The 22,207-nt window shown below is 44.9% G+C and overlaps 1 protein-coding gene across 4 annotated transcripts in view; it reads right to left on the bottom strand.

Annotated features, from left to right (window-relative positions):
* Positions 1 to 22,207, bottom strand: part of LOC110534116 (serine/threonine-protein phosphatase 2B catalytic subunit alpha isoform) — a 52,938-nt gene that overhangs the window by 26,963 nt on the left and 3,768 nt on the right. For 2 of the 4 annotated variants that reach the window (XM_036990515.1, XM_036990516.1), the window contains exons 1-2: positions 8,963 to 9,959; positions 297 to 497 (exon numbers count right to left, since the gene is read on the bottom strand). In XM_036990515.1, the coding sequence (XP_036846410.1) occupies positions 297 to 497; positions 8,963 to 9,113 (352 nt within the window). In that variant the 5' untranslated portion in view covers positions 9,114 to 9,959. Of the gene's footprint in view, positions 1 to 296; positions 498 to 8,962; positions 9,960 to 22,207 lie in introns of those variants that run through there. The other 2 variants (XM_021618793.2, XM_021618794.2) reach the window with 2 other exon arrangements.

A 22,207-nucleotide genomic window follows, 5' to 3' on the forward strand; every position in this document is an offset into this window, starting at 1 on the left:
CAAGTTCTCTACAGTGCAGGTTTAATCCAGAGCTCAGACTCACTCTCACGTTAACCTGCTTATAAAAGAGTCCCTCAGTCTGAAGCACTTTAGACCCACAGACCCACTCTCACAGCAACCTAGTCACTCATAATACTCGTTCTCACTCGCCACTGGACCAAGTAACCAGAAGAAATCATATCTATTCTTCAACAGACAGGTCTGTCTTCCTTCCACCCTGTTGGACCGTGATATGAACGTTAGTCAACGTTTGTTTCGCCAAAGTCAAAAAGGTAAAAGTGATCTCTATTCCTCACCTGTGACTGGTGCTTCTATGTCCAGCATGGTTTTCTCCTGGCGCAAGATGGCGGCGCCCTCGTTGACGATGCGCAGTGCCACGGCCTCCTCCACGCGGCCCTCCTTGGTGAGGTGGGCTTTGAGCAGGTCCACCCTGGGCTTCCCCTCACAGTCAAAGACCTCCTTCAACGTGAGGCGATGACTCAGGGGGAAGGGCACGGCTGTGGAGACAACACAGTGAGGTGAGACAACACACCCCAATGGGACGTCAAGACAGTCCGTGATCACCTGCTCTGAGGCTAGGACACAAATACTTCAGACTTAAAGTTAAGCACGGGGAAAAGATCCCAGAGAATTCTAATCGCATAATGTTTTGTTACATTTTTTTTATTTTTTATCTTACTTTATGTGATAATGTTTGCAAGCTACTTTAACTCTGGTCCAGACTGATGGTGCAGAGGATTATTCTACATTAGCTAGCTTGTCCTTCCTATCACATTAGTTCCCTCTGCGGGATGTATTGTACCAGGGAACATGACTTCATGTAGTACAGTACAATCCAATCAAAACGCTGAGGGCCCCAGATATAGGGGGCGGGGCAGATGAGAGCCAATGTGAAGAGGAAACAGACCCATCAAATCAAACCATCATGAGACAGGGAACAAAGACCACTCCTCTTAGAGACCCTCACACGGTATATCAGTTGAACACAGAGCCTCAGTTGTACAGCCAGCTCACAGGGGGAAACCGTTAGACATCCTCAGATGCCGGATTCCAAATAGTCTGAGAGCAGTATGGCAATAAAAGCGTCACAGAGTGTCTATCACAGCAGACCTGCAGACAGAGCCCAACACAGGTGCGTTGAAACATTTCCTTATGAGCTGCCTGGCGCTGTTTAACGGCCGTGGTGCTGAATCAGCGACCAGCTTCTTGTTTTGGTTCGTGCTGGTGCTGAACGTTTGCGTACCACCGTAAGGACACAACAAGGGATTGCCGCAGGCTAGTTAGATGTCTTCATTGTACCGGCTTCTACAATTCATGTTACAACTAATGCCTAAAACAGATACTCTATCCTCCAATACGTTGGTTAAACTTGCTGAGCCCGTTCAATTATGGTGCTTACAGTATATGCATAAAGCTAACCCCGCCCTTCAAGACACCTAAAAGAAAGTCTAACTTTGTCTTCTTTATGCAGAAATGGCAGAGGGGAAAGGTTCTGTCAACAAATTCTTCCAAAATGTGGCCTACTTTAATTATGGATGCTTCCACAGTCTATTATCATTTATGAATCGCTGTAAATGTACAAATCGGATGTGTGGAATAAAAATATCCACGTGATTTTTTCCCCAGATAACACAACCTCTTTTTTTAGTGAGAGACAACAATCCAGTATGTATAAACATCTTAACAAATGTTTGCTCAACATAGTGATGGCAGATAAAGCCCTCTATCTGAGTAATTACTATATGTCTCTCCGATCCCTATAAAGAGGGAACAGATTGTGTTGTGTTCCAACCAGAGGGTGCCATCATTTCTAATGAGAAAGCCAATAATACTGTAATACGACAGGAAACAAAACTTTAGCCTGAAGGAATAACTTCACTGGGTCGTTAATACAAATCTAAACCCATGAATAAGACCGCACCTGTCTGCCAGACATCCTCTGAAAACATCCCATCCATTGCTTTGGGAGCAACAAAAGGATTTTTTTTTTTGCACTGAAGCTAATCTGTGTCAGTGGTCGAAAGACTTTGGTCGAAAGACTTTACCCCCTTTTCATTTTTTAGTAATTACTATCTTGTCTCATCGCTACAACTCCCGTACGGGCTCAGGAGAGACGAAGGTCGAAACACAACCCAACCAAGCCGCACTGCTTCTTAACACAGCGCGCCTCCAACCCGGAAGCCAGCTGCGCCAATGTGTCGGAGGAAACACCTTGCACCTGGCTACCTTTGTTAACGCGCACTGCGCCCGGCCCACCACAGGAGTCACTGGTGCGCAATGAGACAAGGATATCCCTACCGGTCAAACCCTCCCTAACCCGGACGACGCTAGGCCAATTGTGCGTTGCCCCACGGACCTCCCGGTCGCGGCTGGCTGCGACAGAGCCTGGGCGCAAACCCAGAGTCTCTGGTGGCACAGCTAGAGCTGCGATGCAGTGCCCTAGACCACTGCGCCACCCGGGAGGCCCGCAGCAGCCTTTCTTACTGCTGGACCTGTGGCCTTACTATGAAAGCAGGTTTGCATTCCAATCAATCGGTCGTAGACAATTATGTTTGATTCAGATTGGATACTAAATCCAACACCATTGTGCTCTTACATCACAGACCAGTTAGAATGAAAACACCACACATCAGGCAGGTCCTTTGACCCATAGGACAATGCACCTGTGAACTCACAACTATATAGGCAATATGGCCAAGTTTGTCGGCTAGAGATTTGTGTTGCTCAGTGCATGTGGCGATGGGGAGCTGCTGAGCTGAGCGCTGGGGGAATAGAAGAGAGAGAGCAGAGAGTTCTCCGAGCTGAGGCCCAACGTGATCAACATGCTGTTAAATAATGGATGCTTGACTAGAGGGGGAAAAGAGAGAAATCTCATGTTCCTGCTGCTGGGATAATGAGCCCAGGCCTGGCATGAGATTTTCACTGGGGTAAATTAATCCCATTCAACAGTGTGTTTGTGTTTTATCTGTGCGTGTGTCTGTGTGTGAAAGTTCATGTTAGTATATGTCCATGTGCGTACGTTGCACCTGAATGTTAACGCGTTTGTCTCTGTGCTTACATATATGGTAGGTGTGTATACCTGACTGTATTGTGTTTCCAAATATACACAGTGTACAAAACACTCGATGACCTAGACTGACCAGGTGAAAGTTATGATCCCTTATTGATGTCACTTGTCAAATCCACTTCAGTCAGTGTAGATGAAGGGGAGGAGATGGGCTAAAGAAGGATTTTTAAACCTTGAGACAACAGAGACATGGATTGTGTGTGTGTGAATGGGCAAGACAAAAGATTTAATGGTGGTAATCAGAGCAAATAATGTTCACTCCTCAATGCTATGAACCAGATTGTGTTCCCACAGCTAGCAGGAGCGAGATGAGGCAGAGCTGTGTGATCAAAAGAACAGTGTCACAATCTCAGTGGCCTGTCTGGTGTGTTTATATCTCAGTCTAACCTACAGGCGTCACTGAACAGCCACTAGAATACACTCAAAAAGAGCCCTAATGGTAGAACTGCAGTGGTAGGTACTGTACCTAATAAAGAGACTAGAGATACTTAATGCCCTGTATGTTTGTAGACATGTCTGTATGCGTTTGAGAGTGTGCGTCATTTCCTTCAGTGTGCGTTTTTACACAACAGACAGTACTGTGCTTCTGATACTCTCCGAAGCTAAAAGACTGAGAAGTCAGGGAGATTACTGGTGGACATTAGAGGGGGGGGGGGGGGGGGGGGGAGAAAGAGGGCGAGAGGGAGAGAGATGAGAGTGTAGAGGGGAGCAAGAGAAAGAAACCGAAAAAAGGAGGGAGGATTTCGAGGGAGAGAACACCAGGTATGGTGAAAACACACGAGAGAAAGAAAGAGGGGGAGGTGGGGGGTTGAGATGGGAGACAGCTCACTTCGACTGGGCGCCCAAGCTAAGTTGAACTGTGGTGTACGTTGCCGGGCAACAGCAGCTAACTTTTGAAGTACAGCCAGTGTCAGCGCGAAATACTGCGATTTGCATGGGAGGATCAGAGACGCATACAGTATTCCCTCGTTCTCTCTCTTTATGAAGCACAATTTCCCCAAGACAATGCAGAAAGGGCAGGGAGCTTGATAATTGAGTAAGGGTTTCAATAAACAGGAGACTAACAACACAAATAATGCTTCTCACCCATTCTGCTATTCCATGGACTTATCGTCATTGCACAGCCTACAGTAATTACCACCAGACACATGTACCGTACCTTCATGTATGCCTTGTTGCCTAGGTCCTTTCTTTTTTTTTTTACAGCCACTCTACTGTATATCAACCTGTCATGAAACATTGCCAGGCTGGATGCTGCAGAGAGAGAGACGGGGGGGGAACTGTTGGTCGAACACTGCCCAGGTTTCTACCTAACTAATACAACAGCAACAGTGAATACTCTCCATCCAGCCCTGGCATCCTGTCAATCTGTCCACACGTACAGCACAATACTCATCCTCTAGGTGTGTAGCTACTGTCCGTCTGGATCTATGTGAACCTGTCTGTCTGTCTGTCTGTCTGTCACGTCTCTGGCCCAGGCTTGTGTTAGCTAGCGGCACCTGTCACTTGTCTCAGCCCTGCTTCTACCAAACCTGCTGTCCCCCCTCTATCTGGGCCTGTGACCGTCTTCATTACCACACAGGGATATGCGGCAGGGAGGAAAGTTGCTCCAGGACTAGGGCTTGTGGTTTATGTCATCCTAACGTTGTAATGGACATTGCACATAACTAAAGAGTAGAATTTACTACCTAAGTGCAGATTCCCGCCTAAGCCATATGCAGTGTTGCCAGCGAGCTTTTCTTTTATTAAATAGACAAGACTAGAGACACGTGGAGATATTGTAAATAACATGGCAAACAATGTTGCCTAATCATTTGGGTGACAAGATGTTGTGTTTGGTTCCTGTGTGCACTGTGAATAACTCTTGACCTTTAAAGAGTCCATTCAATACCAATGTTGACATTCGTCTCGTTATTATTGTTGGGATTATCACTGTACTCTGTACTCCATTTAATTGAGATTGTGTAGCTGTTGGGATAACTGAAGGGTTTGTTATCATAGCGCTCAATAGCCTGTGATGCGAATGTTAGAAATGTCTAAATGAGTGTGTTCACTGATTGGACCTACGTTGACCCTGTTTCTTTCCTGTGCAAAACCCCAAATGTGCAGAGCCCTAAAGTGCATTCTGACTGTTTGCACGGAGTCTGCCAGGCCGTATGGCAGCTTGCGGCCCACAGATCAGCCCATGCATGAAAACCCAATATGCTAAAGACTGGGAAGAGAAGGAGCCAAGGAGGAAGCCATGTTAGCGGGGATCTGAACAGAGCAGCCAGGGTAGACACTAGGCAGTGTTTGTTTGACCAGTCTACAGTACTGATGATGTCCCAAAACCACAACAGGTAAACTCAGTTGAAATTAGAGCTGCACATTGCTCTTCAGTTATGCGTAGAGCATACATTTGGACATTCACAAAATGGCAGAACTCAGTCATCGGTTCATGTCTCTTTTTGTCACCACCCCATGATGGCTCTAGGAGTTGGTTCTATGACCCATCTTCTAGGTGCTATGTTCTAGGCGTACCTTTAGTGTTCTGTCCCCTACTAAACCATGTAGGGTAGGCCTATGTCCACTGGCCATAATATGTCTCCCCCTCCAAACTGTATACTTTAAGTAGCACATTTCAGCCATCTAGTTATTGTGTTTGTGGGGTTCACTTGTCACTTACATTTCGCTGGATTGATTGCTTTCATTTCACTCCTGAGACTCTTTCATACTCTTGCTTGTGCCTGTCATTTTTTTTAAATAAACATTGCGACCGTGGAAATGTTTACCATGACCTGCCAAACACATCCTGGTAATGGCTGAAATGGGCTCAATTAAATGCATTGTTTTCCGGTTACATCTATAAGAATGCTAACACTTTGTCGGGGGTGTAACGTATTGTCTCGACACCTGCATCACAAGAAAGAAAGATTATTTTGGGTGTTCATTTTTTGTGCAAAAAATATATATAATACAGTTGAAATGTTTCCAAATTAGATGCGCTGAAATGAAAGCAACCTCCCAAAAGGAACACTTGGATTATAGTGATATTATGTGTGATTTTACAAACAATGTAAAGTATGTATAGATAGGTGTAATCTGGAGCCAAGCTTGTTGATTTTTAATCCGAGGGTATCCTGCTATTGACACACTTGTTGAATAATGCAACAGAATTAATTAACAGTAATTATTGCAGCAGTCTAGACAGCGCAGGTGAGGGCAGGTTGTCCTGTTAAAATCTTCATGGTGTGAAATAGTTCCCGATTGTTCTGATTGTGACATCATGTTGTAAACATTTTCACAGTGCACGCGCGTTTGTGTGGATGGCTGAGCTCGTGCAGATGTTTTTCTCACACCCCCTCGCCCTTGCTAGCTAACTAGCATAATTAGCTGTAAACTGGTCTTAATAATGGCTTGTTCTCAGAAGTGTGCGATTTTAACTTGTTTGTATTGCTAACAAACATTTTATTAATCCAGATTACACCTATCTATAAATATTTTACTTTATATCACAAAAAAAACTTTCACATCAACCCTCCGCACTTCGCCGCGCGAGTCCGGGTATTTATATGCTGACCTCACGTCTCAACAAGCTTCTGATTGGTCAGAGTCAATACTCCTGGCCACCATTAATTGGCAGACGTGTGAAGAAAATTGCACGTGCCCACAGAACAATGTTTCTAGGTGAAGGAGGGTGTGAGAGAAACATCCGCACGAGCTCAGCCATCCCACATAAAGAGCTGCGCGTCCAATTATTGAACTGGGAACTGGGAGACGTTTTATAGCATGATGTCACAACCAGAACACCGAACGATCAGAACTATTTCACGCTGGGGAGATTTTTTACATGACACAGGTAGGCCTAGCTCTCGATCAATGGACACCAACCTTTTCTGAGTCAAGATGACTTTCAAAATGCAAGCGATATCTACTGTTGAGATTATTATTACTATTTTTTTTTACATGATTTAAAAAATATAAGTATATGCAAAATGAATCTATTAAAAACAGTACTGTAGTAATGAGGTAGTAATTTCAAAATATACAGTACCAGTCAAAAGTTTGGACACACCTACTCATTCCAAGGTTTTTCTTTATTTTGACTATTTTCTACATTGTAGAATAATAGCGAAGATATCAAAAATATGGAATCCCACTGCTGGCTTGCTTCTGAACAACCCTAAACAGGGTTGGTCCTAGTCGGTCCCTCAATGGGAGACCAACTGCTACTGGAAGTGGTGTTGGATGGCCAGTAGGAGGCACCCTTTCCTCTGGTCTAAAGAAAATTTCCCAATACCCCCGGGCAGTGGTTGGGGACATTGCCCTGTGTAGGGTGCTGTCTTTCGGATGGGAATTTAAACGGGTGTCCTGACTCTGTGGTCATTAAAGATCCCATGGCACTTATCGTAAGAGTAGGGGTGTTAACCCTGATGTCCTGGCTAAATTCCCAAGCTGGCCCTCATACCACCACGGTCACCTAATCATCCCCAGTTTACAATTGGCTCATTCATCCACCCTCCTCTCCCCTGTAACTATTCCCCAGGTTGTTGCTGTAATTGAGAAAGTGTTCAGTCAACTTACCTGGTAAAATAATGGTTAAATAAATGTACTTACTTTAAGATATGAAGGTAAGTCAATCAGGAACATTTTAAGAACTTTGAAAGTTTCTTCAAGTGGAGCAAAAACCATCAAGCGCTATGATGAAACTGTCTCTCACGAGGACCACCACAGGAATTGAAGACCCAGAGTTACCTCTGCTGCAGAGGATGAGTTATTCGATTTACCAGCCTCAGAAATTGCAGCCCAAATAAATGCTTCACAGAATTCAAGTAACAGACACATCTCAACATCAACTGTTCAGAGGAGACTGAGTGAATGAGGCCTTCATGGTTGAATTGTTGCAAAGAAACACCTACTAAAGGATACCAATAAGAAGAGACTTGCTTGGGCCAAGAAACACAAGCAATGGACATTAGACCGGTGGAAATCTGTCCTTTGGTCTGATGAGTCCAAATTTGAGATTTTTGGTTCCAACCTCTGTGTCTTTGTGAGACACAGAGTAGGGGAGTGGATTATCTCTGCATGTGTGGTTCCCACCGTGAAGCATGGAGGAGGTGTGATGGTGCTTTGCTGATGACACTGTCTGTGATTTATTTAGAATTCAAGGCACACTTAACCAGCATGGCTACCACAGCATTCTGCAGCGATTTGCCATCCCATTTGGTTTGCGCTTGGAGGGACTATCATTTGTTTCTCAACGGGATAATGACCCAACACACTTCCAGGCTGTGTAAGGGCTATTTGACTAAGAAGTGGAGTGATGGAGTGCTGCATCAGATGACCTGGCCTCCACAATCACCCAACTTCAATCCAATTAAGATGCTTTGGGATGAGTTGGACCGCAGAGTGAAGGAAAAGCAGCCAACAAGTGCTCAGCAGATGTGGGAACTCCTTCAAGATTGTTGGAAAAGCACTCCAGGTGAAGCTGGTTGAGAGAATGCCAATAGTGTGCAAAGCTTTCATCCAGGCAAAGGGTGGCTACTTTGAAGAATCTCAAATGTTAAATATATTTAGATTTGTTTAACACTTTTTTGGTTACTACATGATTCCATATGTGTTATTTCATAGTTTTGATGTCTTCATTATTATTTTACAATGTAGAAAATATTACAAATAAAGCTTACTTCGTTGTTTTATTTTTATTATTTTCATTTTTGTAGAAAATAATAATAACAAAAGAAAAACCCTTGAATGAGTAGGTGTGTCAACTTTTGACTGATACTGTATATATTTCAATATTTGAGGTAGGCTAAATGTTCACACTAGTTGTTGAATTACTTGTCGGGCACAGCTGAGTAAGAAGAAATGTTTATAATTAATAAATAAATAGTTTAAAAAATGTTTTTATCTTACTGGGCTGATGGAATCTGCGTCTGATGGTCAGTCTCAGTGGAGGGAGAGTGCAGCAATATTGTGCAACTGCAGCCTGCAATTTGGGGTGTTCCTGCATGCATCCCATTGGTTCCTTCATGAACCCCCCCGAGCATCCCATTGGTTCCTGCATGAGTTTTTTCAATCCCACCTGCCGGAGTCCTCCTTGCTACCTAGCGGGACACCCGCCCTCACCGTCATTAATAGAACTGTGGGAAAACAGTGCCCGACAGGTGGGGGTAAAGGACACTGTCTACCGGTGTCGCCACCGCCTACCGGTAGCACAGCAGGTGAGAGGATAGGGAGACATTGTGTGCTAGCTAACTTGCTAGTTAGGGACACTGTGTGCATGCTAGTTATCTAGCCAGTACCCGGTGTCGCCACCGCCTACCGGTAGCACAGCAGGTGGGAGGATGGGGAGACATTGTGTGCTAGCTAACTTGCTAGTTAGGGACACTGTGTGCATGCTAGTTATCTAGCCAGTACCCGGTGTCGCCATGCCTCCCGCCTGGTGTGTATTGGACTGGCTGGTGAAGCTAGAACACAGTGTCCTTCGCCTCCACCTGCCAAACAACTGCCATCGCCATCATTAACAGGACTGCAGGAAAATAGAGCCCGACAGCTAGCTAAAAACCAATACTGGTGTACAGCTAGCCAAGTACCGTTGTCGCCCCTGCATCTGTGGGTTTATCGGGGACTGGCATCCAACATTATTGTGCATTAACGCCACCTACTGTACTGGAGCACCATCGCCTCCTGCCTGTCCTAGTTTAAAAAGTTACCAATTGAAGTAAAAAAGAGGGGTTATCGGAGATGCAGGAACAGCCACATGCAGGAACGCCGCCGAATTGCAGACCCCAATTGCACTCTTCGAGGGGAGCAGACTGAGGGTCTGCCTCTCAACGTCCCTCTACTCTCCCTTTCCTCCACTGACACTAACCAAAAAGGGACACCGTCTTCAAACTGATGGCGAAACTCGAGTTGCACCGCAATTTCTGCCTTGTGCACAAATTAATGTTGTTACTCACATGACCAGAGAATGTCACACCCTGATCTGTTTCACCTGTCTTGTGATTGTCTCCCACCCCCACCAGGTGTCTCCCATTACCTTGTGTATTTATAGCTGCGTCTTTTGTCTTGTCCCGCCAAGTCCTACCAGCGGGATCCCGTGTTTCCTCTGCTTTAGTTTTTGATTTTCCTAGTCTTCCTAGTTCTGGTCTTTCTGCCTGTCCTGACCCTGCCTGCCGTCCTGTACCTGCCTGACTCTGATTTGGATTATGACTCTTTGCCTGCCTTGACCTACTGATTGCCTGCCCCTTGTACTGTAATAAACTCTGAGACTCATATTATCCACCTCCTGTGTCTGCATCTGGGTCTCAGCCTGAGCCTAGACAAAGTGAAGTATTCCACAATATTAAAAAGACCCAATAATAACAAGGTAAACCTCTCCATACACATTCCTACTCATTCAGTGCAACTTCACTGCTGTTTGTAGCATGAGTGGAAGTAGGTAGAGCGCGTATTTTATTGGCAGCTCTTTGCTGTAATTCGTTAACAGTCTCTTCTTAGTCATGGTTTTAAAAGTCTTGAAATCTCAGTCTCAATCGTGCAGCGTTCTTTTACGCCTGCTACGTTACTGCAGACACGGTAGTCTGAGCCATCCGATTGTCCATTGGTAGACCTACAGTGCATTTTATTTCCTGCTGGGCACGTGCACGCTGACTTCGGTCGCCAGGCTGTATGGTGTTTCCTCTGACACATTGGTGTGGCTGGCTTCCGGGTTAAGCGAGCAGTGTGCCAAGAAGCAGTGCGGCTTGGCGGGGTCGTGTTGACTCTCGACCTTCGCCTCTCCCGAGTCCACAAGGCAGTTGCAGCGATGAGACAAGACTGTAACTACCAATTGAATATCACGAAATTGGGGAGAAAAAAGGGGTGAAAAATACAATTACAAAAAAATTGATATTAAATGGTTCAAAATGGGAACACGTCACGTGTACAGGGCACCTACCCGATTCTTGGGGTGTTTACGTTAACCCTTTACATTAATGAATTCATACAGTATATGCAAATACACATTGTATATTTATGCAAATTAAGAACATATCATTTTCTTTATTTTTACACAAAATATTAGAAAATGACAACGTATACCTTAGTATATTCTTAGAACAAAAGTTAAATTTGACAGGAATTGAACACCTAAATCCCTGAACTCCATTCATTATTTGTCCGTGCCAGTAAAATGTTTTATGTGCCATAATTCAGTCAATATCTGATGGATAAAATAAAATAAACTTGTTGATGACTGTTGCTACTGTAAGAGCTCTCATGCGTGTGTGCAATCATGTGCAAGTGTCTCTCTCCTCCACCCCCCCCCCCTTACTCTATCCTTTAGATTTGTCCTCTCCACTACACTACTCTCCCTGACTCCATCTCCCACCTCTACCCCCTCTCATCGCTAGACCTCAGGGAAGTTTCATTATGTAAGAGGCCTGTGTGCAGTAAAACACTGCTGCAAACCAATCCTTAAATAATTCACCCACACTGCTATATAAAGCTTGTGAGTATCATGCATGCAGATAGCCTTCAGAGGGGGCGAGCTGGGCGCAGGGTATTACACCATCAAGATCCACCACATCCACACATCTCAGGGGGTGGGCTCTACGCTGTCTGGCCAATGAGCCAACCATGTCACTGATATTCTCAAAAACAAACAAAACGCACACACACCCTCTTATATAGCATCCATCATAGTAATAAAACACACAAACGCTTATGAGAACAGGACAAGCATAGGCATAGCAGAATGGTGAAAGGCTTCTTCTCCCACAGACCCTTATACGTGAACACAACAACTAGCTGTGCATTTTCACAGTGAATGTCAGAAATCTAATTGTGGGTGTAGAGAAACGGATCAGAAACGGCTGAATGTTTATTGTAAATATGGATGTCTAAAGGATGGTCACCATTTTTTAGGCAGATCTCTATCCAGCCTAAGCTTTGGGAGAGAAAAACTGAGAGACTGCATGTGTCATAATCATATTTCAGAAGAGAGATTTCCCCCTGTGTGCTTACTGACTGGCTGTCTAAATCCAGAAGTGCCTCTACTGATAGGTCAGCCCTTTCCATGATTGTCTCCGTTTTGTTCTGAAAATAAATTGGGTATTGTGAGGGTTCCCTCTCTCAGACAAAAGGCATTCGATCCACAGTGATTTACCGAGCCCCACCTGAACTAACACCTATAATGTCCTAGAATCACTCTAAGAGCCTAGCTTGCTTGTTCACACTCTCCAGATATGCCCTGACATGGGACCAGGCCAAGTGGCAGACACAGTCTCCTCTCCTCCAATAGCCAGTTCATGTCCTGGTCACAACAACCCTACTCATAGGCATCACTAATATCCTCATTCCTCTATACAAAGACTAAAATCCCCATGATCCCTGGTGGCCACCCACCCTCCAACACAGAGAAGGTACAGTAGTCCAGCTGTGTGACAGAGAAGAACAGCACCTAGGGCAGCTTTTTCAATGAACCCTCTTCCCTCTCTGTTACATTTCCTGTGTGGACCAATCATGTATCACAGTGCTGAAGAGTGAGGTCAATACACACTCCCGAGACCCTACTTGTAAATAGAGGGCTCTCCTTGAACCAATAAAACAGTACTCATGCCACTGTGAATGTAGCACATGCCATTGTGACGCTGTCCTGTTAGGTGGGAGGATGTAGGAAATGGACATATGATAGTATCCATCACTGAGTACCAGAGGGAAATGATGTGACAACATCAGAGGTTAACATCTTACCACCTGATATATAACTCTAAGAGAACATAAGATTAAGTGTGACATCGTAAAAATAAACGCTGAGTAAAATCAAACAGGAAAACAAACGCTTAAACACACAGGTGAGTCATTTATAGGCCAGTATGTTTAGCTATGTGCTAAGCTTTGCTTCAGGGCAATTCCATGTTAACTGAATGACGCAGACTCACCTTTTTCACTTTATCACTCTGCCAAACAAAAACCATTGGTTGCAAAGTTAAACGAACCATACAACTCTATGCACAAGGACTACTTTGAACCATTTCCCCCTGAACATTTTAAAACAACACATTTATTACTAGAAGAACCTGCAGATGTAAGGTTTGGTAACAGAATGACAATCAAATTTCCCTCCGATTTTTATGCGACTGTGTTTTTCAAAAACTGTTAAATATCTACTCCGAATTAAGATTCCAAGATGTCGGTAGAAAGAATGGGGTGTCAGCTATCAGCTAAATCTGTTTTGTTTATTGTACTACATTAAGTGTTTGAATATTGTTTTTACACACTGGCTATTATTCTAATGAGCTCCGCACCCAAACAAGACCAGATCAAATCAAGATTTGGTTGGTGCGGAGTGGACCAAATCTTTACCAATCATAGAAATCTGTTTCACAAGTTTGGACATTACAGCACAGTATACAGTATATAAAGTACAATAGAGTACAGTAGAGTATAGTTCAGTAGAGTTCAGTACAGTATAAAATACAGTAAAGTACAATACAGTCAATTATACTGTACTCTACTCTACTGTGAAAACAGCACCCTGCACGCTATCCCTGATGCAGTGAAAATAATAAAAATAAAACAACGAAGTAAGCTTTATTTGTAATATTTTCTACATTGTAAAATAATAGTGAAGACATCAAAACTATGAAATAACACATATGGAATCATGTAGTAACCAAAAATGTGTTAAACAAATCAAAATACATTTGATACTTTAGATTCTTCAAAGTAGCCACCATTTGCCTTGATGACAGCTTTGCACACTCTTGGCATTCTTTCAACCAGCATCACCTGGAATTCTTTTCCAACAGGCTTCAAGGAGTTCCCATATATGCTGAGCACTTGTTGGATGCTTTTCCTTCACTCTGCGGTCCAACTCATCCCAAACCATCTCAATTGGGTTGAGGTCGGACGATTGTGGATGCCAGGTCATCTGATGCAGCACTCCATCACTCTCCTTCTTGGTCAAATAGCCCTAATACAGTCTGGAGGTGTGTGTTGGGTCATTGTCCTATTGAAAAACAAATGATAGTCCCACTAAGCACAATCCAGATCTGATAGCGTATCGCTGCAGAATGCTGTGGTAGCCATGCTGGTTAAGTGTGACTTGAATTCTAAATAAATAACTGACAGTTTTACCAGCAAAGCGCCCCCACACCCCACACTGACCTTCAGTCAATCAGGAAAATGAATGATGGACTGTCGTTTTTCTTTGCTTATTTCACCTGTTCTTGCCATAATATGGACTTGGTCTTTTACCACCCCTACCTTGTCACAACACAACTGATTGGGTCAAACGCATTAAGAAGGAAATAAATTCCACTATTGAACAGGGCATACCTGTTAAATGAAATGCATTCCAGGTGACTACCTCATGAATCTGATTGAGAGAATGCCAAGAGTGTACAAAGCGGTCATCAAGGCAAAGGGTGGCTACTTTGAAGAATCTCAAATATAAAATGAGTAGGTGTGGCCAAACTTTTGACTGGTACTGTATTTGCCACAGCTGCAGCTGTGTAGGGTATTAGGATCTCAAAACAAGCACCAAGTAGTACCACAATTCCTCAATCTTCAGCCACCTCAAAATAGATGTTTTTGTGAGCAGCATGAAGATATTACTCAAATTGATTGATCGGTTAATGCATTTCTAGTGCTATGAGATTGCTGCATTTACCAGACCTGCCAGGGATGGCACAGGCATTGACATGGGTGTGGTCCTCCTGAAATCCCTTCACATTTAATACACAGTTGCAGGGGTTCATCCAGCATATCCCTCCTCCCTTACGATGCAACTGACCCACAGAAGACGGATGTTCCTGTATTAACAACTACAGTCAACTTTGAGTGAACCCATTCCACTGTCAACCCTTTGTCCTCTCTGCAAAAACACTCACTCGTTGAGATGCAGAGATGATCTCTGTATTGTCACCTGTTCAAAACAGTCCCTTTCCAAAACTACGTAGCTATACCCTCTCAGAATGGAATTGAGTACGAAGGGATCCATCCTTGCAATGCTTGCTGACTTACTATCATGCAGCACATTCTTTTGCTAACTCATTACAACTTAAATGTGTTCTGCTTCTAAAGCGATTATTATTAAATTCCCCTATTGGCAATAGCCCCAAAAAGATTAAACATATGACAAATAAATGATGATGTCTTCAATGGAACTGGTTACTTATTGTACTAACAAGAAGTTAGATAGTATGCAGGAATACATTACAAGAAGACAGCCTATGCATAATATTCACCCCAAAAGTTGATATATCCAATACCAGTCATATATGTGTAACACCCTGATCAGTTTCACCTGTCCTCATTATTGTCTCCACCCCCTCCAGGTGTCGCTTGTTTTCCCCAGTGTATTTATCCCTGTGTTTCCTGTCTCTGTGCCAGTTTGTCTTGTATGTGCCAAGTCAGCCAGTGGTTTTCCCGTTCACCTGCTTTTTGCTATTCTCCTTTTTCTAGTCTTCCTGGTTTTGACCATGAGCTGCCTTGACCATGAGCCTGTCTGCCACTCTGTACCTCCTGGACTCTGATCTGGTTTTGACTTTTTGCCTGTCCACGACCATTCTCTGTCCTACTCCTTTTGGATTAATAAACATTAAGACTCCAACCATCTGCCTCCTGGGTCTGCATCTGGGTCTCGCCTTGTCATGATAGTACGAACTGGCCATGACCGACCCAGCAGACTTGGATCAGCTCCTCCACGTTGTCTCCCTGCAGGGAGCCACCATTGGAAGACACTAGTTGTTACAGGGCCTTTTAGAAGGGCTCAGTTCCTTGAGGGAATGCCACAACCATGGGTTCAAGGCTATTCTGGAGCAAATCAGGGAGTTAGCTCAGAGGCTGCCTGCCACCTCTGGGGAAAAAAACAATCACCCAGTAATTTTTTTCCCCTATCTGTGGTGCGTTTGTACAGCCTATCCCAGCTCCCCGAGAACCCCGCTTACCACCTCCGGAGGGATATTTGGTGAATCCTGGTACCTGCTGGGGTTTTCTTGCTCAGTGCTCGCTTATTTTTGAGCTACAGCCATCTTCGTTTCCTTCAGACCGCTCAAAGATATATTATTACGCTAATGTCAAGAAGGGCGCTCTCCTGGGCTACGGCAGTTTAGGAGCAACAATCTGCCATTTGTGGTCATCTGGAGGAATTTATGGCAGAGGTGAGAAAGGTATTTGAGTCTCCGGTATCCTGGAAAAAGGCGGCCAGTAAACTGCTTGACTTACGTCAACTCCCGTAGTGTGGCAGACTACGCGGTTGATTTTCACAAGTTGGCCCCCAAGAGTGCCTGGAATCCGAAGTCCCTTTTCGATACTGCTCAGGAATTGCCGGTGGCCCTCGACTCCCATATTGCCCTTACCATTAAAATCGATGGACGCCTAAGGGAACGCAGGAGTAGGAGTTCTGGTCTCGGGCATATTCGTTCACCTCGAGGCAATCGGGAAGTTTCCGAAGGCAGCTTTTCCGAGAGGATTCGAAGCCATCCGAGCCCTCTGGTGAATCTATGACAGGTGAGTTGGATACTCCTGCGCCTATGCAGTTGGGAAGAGCTAGGTTATCAGTTGAGGTAACGCTCAGGGAGGATGAATAGTAACTGTTGTCTGTACTGTGGAGGGGCAGGACATTTTATAGCTCCCTGCCCTATTAGGAAACCCTTGTCTCTAGTGGGTACCAGTACTATGGTGTGTCAGACTGGGAGTTCCCTATTCCCATCACCCGCACACCCTTTTTTGTGCTTAGGCTGTGGGGAGACCAGTCTAAGTTTGAGTGCTCATTGACTCTGGGGCTGATGAATGCCTTATAGATGCCACGATAGCTACGGAGCTTGGTATTCACACTCAGCCTCTCTCTGTTCCCATGGATGCTAGGGCACTGGACAGACGCTCTATAGGGGAAGTCACTCATAGTACTGTGCCCGTTCAATTACGGGTTTCTGGTAACAACAGTGAAACCACGGTTCCTCCTCACATCTCCCCATGTTCCAGTTGTTTTGGGATTTTGCTGGCTCCAAAAGCACAATCCTGTAATTGACTGGACCACAAGCTCCATCCTGGGTTGGAGCCCATTTTGCCATTCCCACTGCCTTCAAGCAGCACAGCCTTCCCCAAGCCGTCTTCCTCAGGATGTTGGCAAGACTGTGGATGTCTCTGGTATTCCCACTGAATACCATGACCTCCTGGAAGTGTTCAGTAAGGCATGTGCTACTTCCCTTCCCCCACACCATCCTTATGATTGTGCCATTGATCTTCTCCCAGGCAATACACCCCCCCGGGGTTGGTTGTATTCTCTGTCCGGACCAGAGACCAATGCTATAGAGGAGTACATAGAGGAGTCTTTGGCCACTGGGACCATCCTTCCGCATCTCCTGCTGGCGCAGAGTCCTTTGTGGAGGAGGACAAGACCCTGTGTCCTTGCATTGACTACTGGGGACTTAACGACATTACTGTTAAAAAATTGTTACCCCCCCACCTCTTCTATGCATTTGAACCTCTCCAGGGGGCCACCATGTTTTCCAAGTTGGATCTTTGGAATGCCTAACCTTGGTTCGGATACGTGAGGGGGATGAGTGGAAGACAGCCTTCAACCCAGCCAGTGGACATTATGAGTACCAGGTCATGCCATGTAGACTTACCAACGCCCTGCTGTTTTCCAGGCTTTGGTAAACGATGTGGTCCGGGACATGCTAAACCACTTTGTTTGTTTACCTTGACGACATCCTGTTTTTTTTTACCACTGCCCAAGAACATGTACTTCATGTCAGACAGGTCCTTCAGCACCTCATGGAGAACCAATTGTTTGTGAAAGCCAAGAAGTGAGTTCCATCGCTCTACTATCACGTTTCTGGGATATGCCATTGCTGAGGGCGATGTTCAGATGGATCCTGGATAGGTGAAAGCAGTGGTGGATTGGCCTCAACAAACGTCCAGGGTGCAGTTGCAATGGTTTCTTGGTTTTGCTAACTTCTACCGCCGCTTCATTCAGGCTTACAGCACCCTGGTGGCCCTCCTCTCGGCACTCTCCTCTCCCAAGGTACCGTTCAAATGCTCTGCAGCTGTCGACAAAGCCTTTGTGAACCTGAAGCATCGGTTCACAACAGCAAGCCTGATGCTCTCTCCTGTCTATACAGTTAACACCCTTAACCTCGGAAACTATTCTCTCTACCTCATGCCTTGCTGCCACTGTGGATTGGGCTATTGAGAACCTGGTTCGCGAGGTGCAACGCTCCCAGCCTGGACCTGAAGGGGGTCTGGCTAACCGGCTGTTTGTCCCTAACCCAGTCTGGTCCTGGAATGGGCTCATTCCTCCAGGCTGACATGTCATCCAGGGTCCCGTCGTACACTAGCCTTCCTCCGACAACGTTTCTGGTGGCCCACAATGGTTCCTGACGTCTCTGCCTTCATTGCCGCATGCACAGTGTGTGCTCAGAACAAGACTTCACGGCAAGCTCCTTTTGGCCTCCTTCAGCCACTACCGGTCCCTCATCGTCCCTGGTCTCATATCTCTGGACTTTGTCACTGGGCACCCTCCATCTGACAGCAACACTGTCATTCTGACGGTAGTCACTCGGTTCTCCAAGACTGCCCATTTCATCCCTCTCCCCAAACTACCTTCTGCCAAGGAGACAGCCCAGCTTATGGTGCAGCATGTTTTCCGGATCCATGGTCTCTTGTTAGACATGGTCTTCGATCGGTGTTCTTGTCTCCGTTCTGGAAGGCATTCTGCACCCTTATTTGGGTTGTCGGCCAGCCCTCAAAACAGGAGTCAGCCTCTACTCTTCCCAGAACAAGAGTAGGAGGTCAGCATACCCTCGGCCCAGATGTTCGTCCGCCGCTGTCGACGTACCTGGAGAAGAGCCAGGGTGGCTATTCTCAAGACCAACTCCAGGTATCGTCGACAAGAGGACCGTCGCCGGACCCCAGCCCCCACTACCGCATTGAGCAGAAGGTATGGCTTTCCACTCGGGATCTGCCTAGGGTAGAGTCCCGCAAGCTGTTTTTGTTCATTTTGTTCATCTGTTCATTTGTCCTTTTCCCATCTCCAGAGTCCTGAGTTCCACTGCTGTCCGTCTTGTGTTACCTCGTACCCTCCATATTCACCCTACATTCAATGTGTCAAGGATTAAGCCCGTGTCTCAGTCCTTTGTCTTCTGTTTCCATGCCCCCCCCCCCCCCCAGTCATCATCAATGGATAGACAGCATATACAGTGAGACGCCTCCTGAGGGTTCGATCCCAAAGCAGGGGTTTTCCAGTACCATGTTAACTGGGAGGAGTATGGCCCGGAGGAATGGTGCTGGGTCCCTGCTAAAGACATCCTGGACCTGGCCCTTATCAACGATTTTGACCACCAATATCCCAGTCAGCCAGGTATGCACCCAGGTAGGATGCCAGGTGGTGTCCTGGGTGGGGGGCTACTGTCACATCCTGATCTGTTTCACCTGTCCTTGTGATTGTCTCCACCCCCTCCAGGTGTTGCTTGTTTTCCCCAGTGTATTTATCACTGTTTCCTGTCTCTCTGGGCCAGTTAATCTTGTATGTTCCAAGTCAACCAGCAGTTTTCCCGTTCTCCTGCTTTTTGCTATTCTCCTTTTTTTAGTCTCCCCGGTTTTGACCCTTGCCTGTTTCTGGACTCGGTGCCTGCCTTGACCACAAGCCTGTCTGCCACTCTGTACCACCTGGACTCTGATCTGGTTTTGACCTTTTACCTGTCCACGACCATTCTCTTGCCTACTCCTTTTGGATTAATAAACATTAAGACTCCAACCATCTGGGTCTCACCTTGTGTCACGATATATGCCATTTTTTCCCAAGTACCTGTAGGCAATATTAATGTATATGCCTGAGCCTGTATGACATATTATAGGCTACATCTGTGTTTTTGTAGCTTTGACCTATTGGATGTGGGGATGGTCCCACCATAGCATCATCAAATCATTTTGCCCTGCCCATTGTAGTACTGTAGGCGCACTGGGACAATTTGAAGAGCCCACTCATTCTGAAACAAATTGCAACCCTTCGCCTACCAATCCTCCATGAGGAGAGCAAACCCGAGGCGAAATTCAAGACTGGAAAATATTCCCATGTTGTATAGGCCTATCAATTTATATCAGAGGAGGCTGGTGGGAGAAGCTATAGGAGGACAGGCTCATTGTAATGGCTGGAATGTAATTTATGGAACTGACTCAAACGTGGTTTCAATATGTTCGACACAGTTCTATTTAATCCATTACAGCCATTACAATGAGCCTGTCCTCCTGTAGCTCCTCCCACCAGCCTCTGGTTTATATGTACTCTCGGTTAACCCAGAACTAAAGTCTCATGTAATTGGTCAGCTGCTTAAGTTCTGGGTCAAGAACTTAAGCTGTACCATAGAGGCACAGAATACGTTAGAAGAAAAACTAAGAAATGGAGGAACTTATTCAAGAAAGACCCAGTGTAATATATTATACAAATAAAGCCAACTGGATGGACTATGGGGAAAAATGCACCAAATTCTTTTCAATCTTCAATATAGAAATGCTACCAAAATGTGTTAACTTGTTACAAATGGAGTCACGCATAATTCACCGACTGATATTTAGAAAGGGGAAGTAAAGTACTTTAAGAATGTTTTTGTTTCAGTCTCCATCTCCACTAACTGAAACTAATTGTATGGATTTTTTTTCTAATAATGTAAAATTAACATCTGTACAGAAAGACTCATGTGAAGGCCAAATTACAGAGGAACTTCTTGATGCAACTAAAGCCTTTAAGGCTGGGAACTCCAGGGCTGGATGGCATACCAGTGGAAGTAATTTTTTTTTATATACTCAGAGGACCATTATTAGCATGTTTTAACCACTCCTATATATAGTGGGGCAAAAAATTATTTAGTCAGCCACCAATTGTGCAAGTTCTCCCACTTAAATAGATGAGAGAGGCCTGTCATTTTCATCATAGGTTACACTTCAACTATGACAGGCAAAATGAGAAACAAAATCCTGAAAATCACATTGTAGGATTTTTTATGAATTTATTTGCAAATTATGGTGGAAAATAAGTATTTGGTCACCTACAAACAAGCAAGATTTCTGGCTCTCACAGACCTGTAACGTCTTCTTTAAGAGGCTCCTCTGTCCTCCACTCGTTACCTGTATTAATGGCACCTGTTTGAACTTGTTATCAGTATAAAAGACACCTGTCCACAATCTCAAACAGTCACACTCCAAACTCCACTATGGCCAAGACCAAAGAGCTGTCAAAGGACACCAGAAACAAAATTGTAGACCTGCACCAGGCTGGGAAGACTGAATCTGCAATAGGTAAGCAGCTTGGTTTGAAGAAATCAACTGTGGGAGCAATCATTAGGAAATGGAAGACATACAAGACCACTAATAATCTCCCTCGATCTGGGGCTCCACGCAAGATCTCACCCCGTGGGGTCAAAATGATCACAACGGTGAGTAAAAATCCCAGAACCACATGGGGGGACCTAGTGAATGACCTGCAGAGAGCTGGGACAAAAGTAACAAAGCCTACCATCAGCAAGGGCATTGAAGATGAAACGTGGCTGGGTCTTTCAGCATTACAATGATCCCAAACACACTGCCCGGGCAACGAAGGAGTGGCTTCGTAAGAAGCATTTCAAGGTCCTGGAGTGGCCTAGCCAATCTCCAGATCACAACCCCATAGAAAATCTTTGGAGGGAGTTGAAAGTCTGTGTTGCCCAGCAACAGCCCCAAAACATCACTGCTCTAGAGGAGATCTGCATGGAGGAATGGGCCAAAATACCAGCAACAGTGTGTGAAAACCTTGTGAAGACTTACAGAAAACGTTTGACCTCTGTCATTGCCAACAAAGGGTATATAACAAAGTATTGAGATAAACTTTTGTTATTGACCAAATACTTATTTTCCACCATAATTTGCAAATAAATTCATAAAAAATCCTAAAATGTGATTTTCTGGATATTTTTCCGTCATTTTGTCTGTCATTGTTGAAGTGTACCTATGATGAAAATTACAGGCCTCTGTCATCTTTTTAAGAGGGAGAACTTGCACAATTGATGGCTGACTAAATACTTTTTTGCCCCACTGTAAATGGTAGATTATCAGACATGCAACAAGAAGTTCTGATAACATTATTACTGAAACAGGACCCAAGTGGTGTGTGTGTGTAGATATAAGAGCCAGTCC

The sequence above is a fragment of the Oncorhynchus mykiss genome, chromosome 10 (assembly GCF_013265735.2).
Source record: "Oncorhynchus mykiss isolate Arlee chromosome 10, USDA_OmykA_1.1, whole genome shotgun sequence".
Taxonomy (NCBI): Eukaryota; Metazoa; Chordata; class Actinopteri; order Salmoniformes; family Salmonidae; genus Oncorhynchus; species Oncorhynchus mykiss.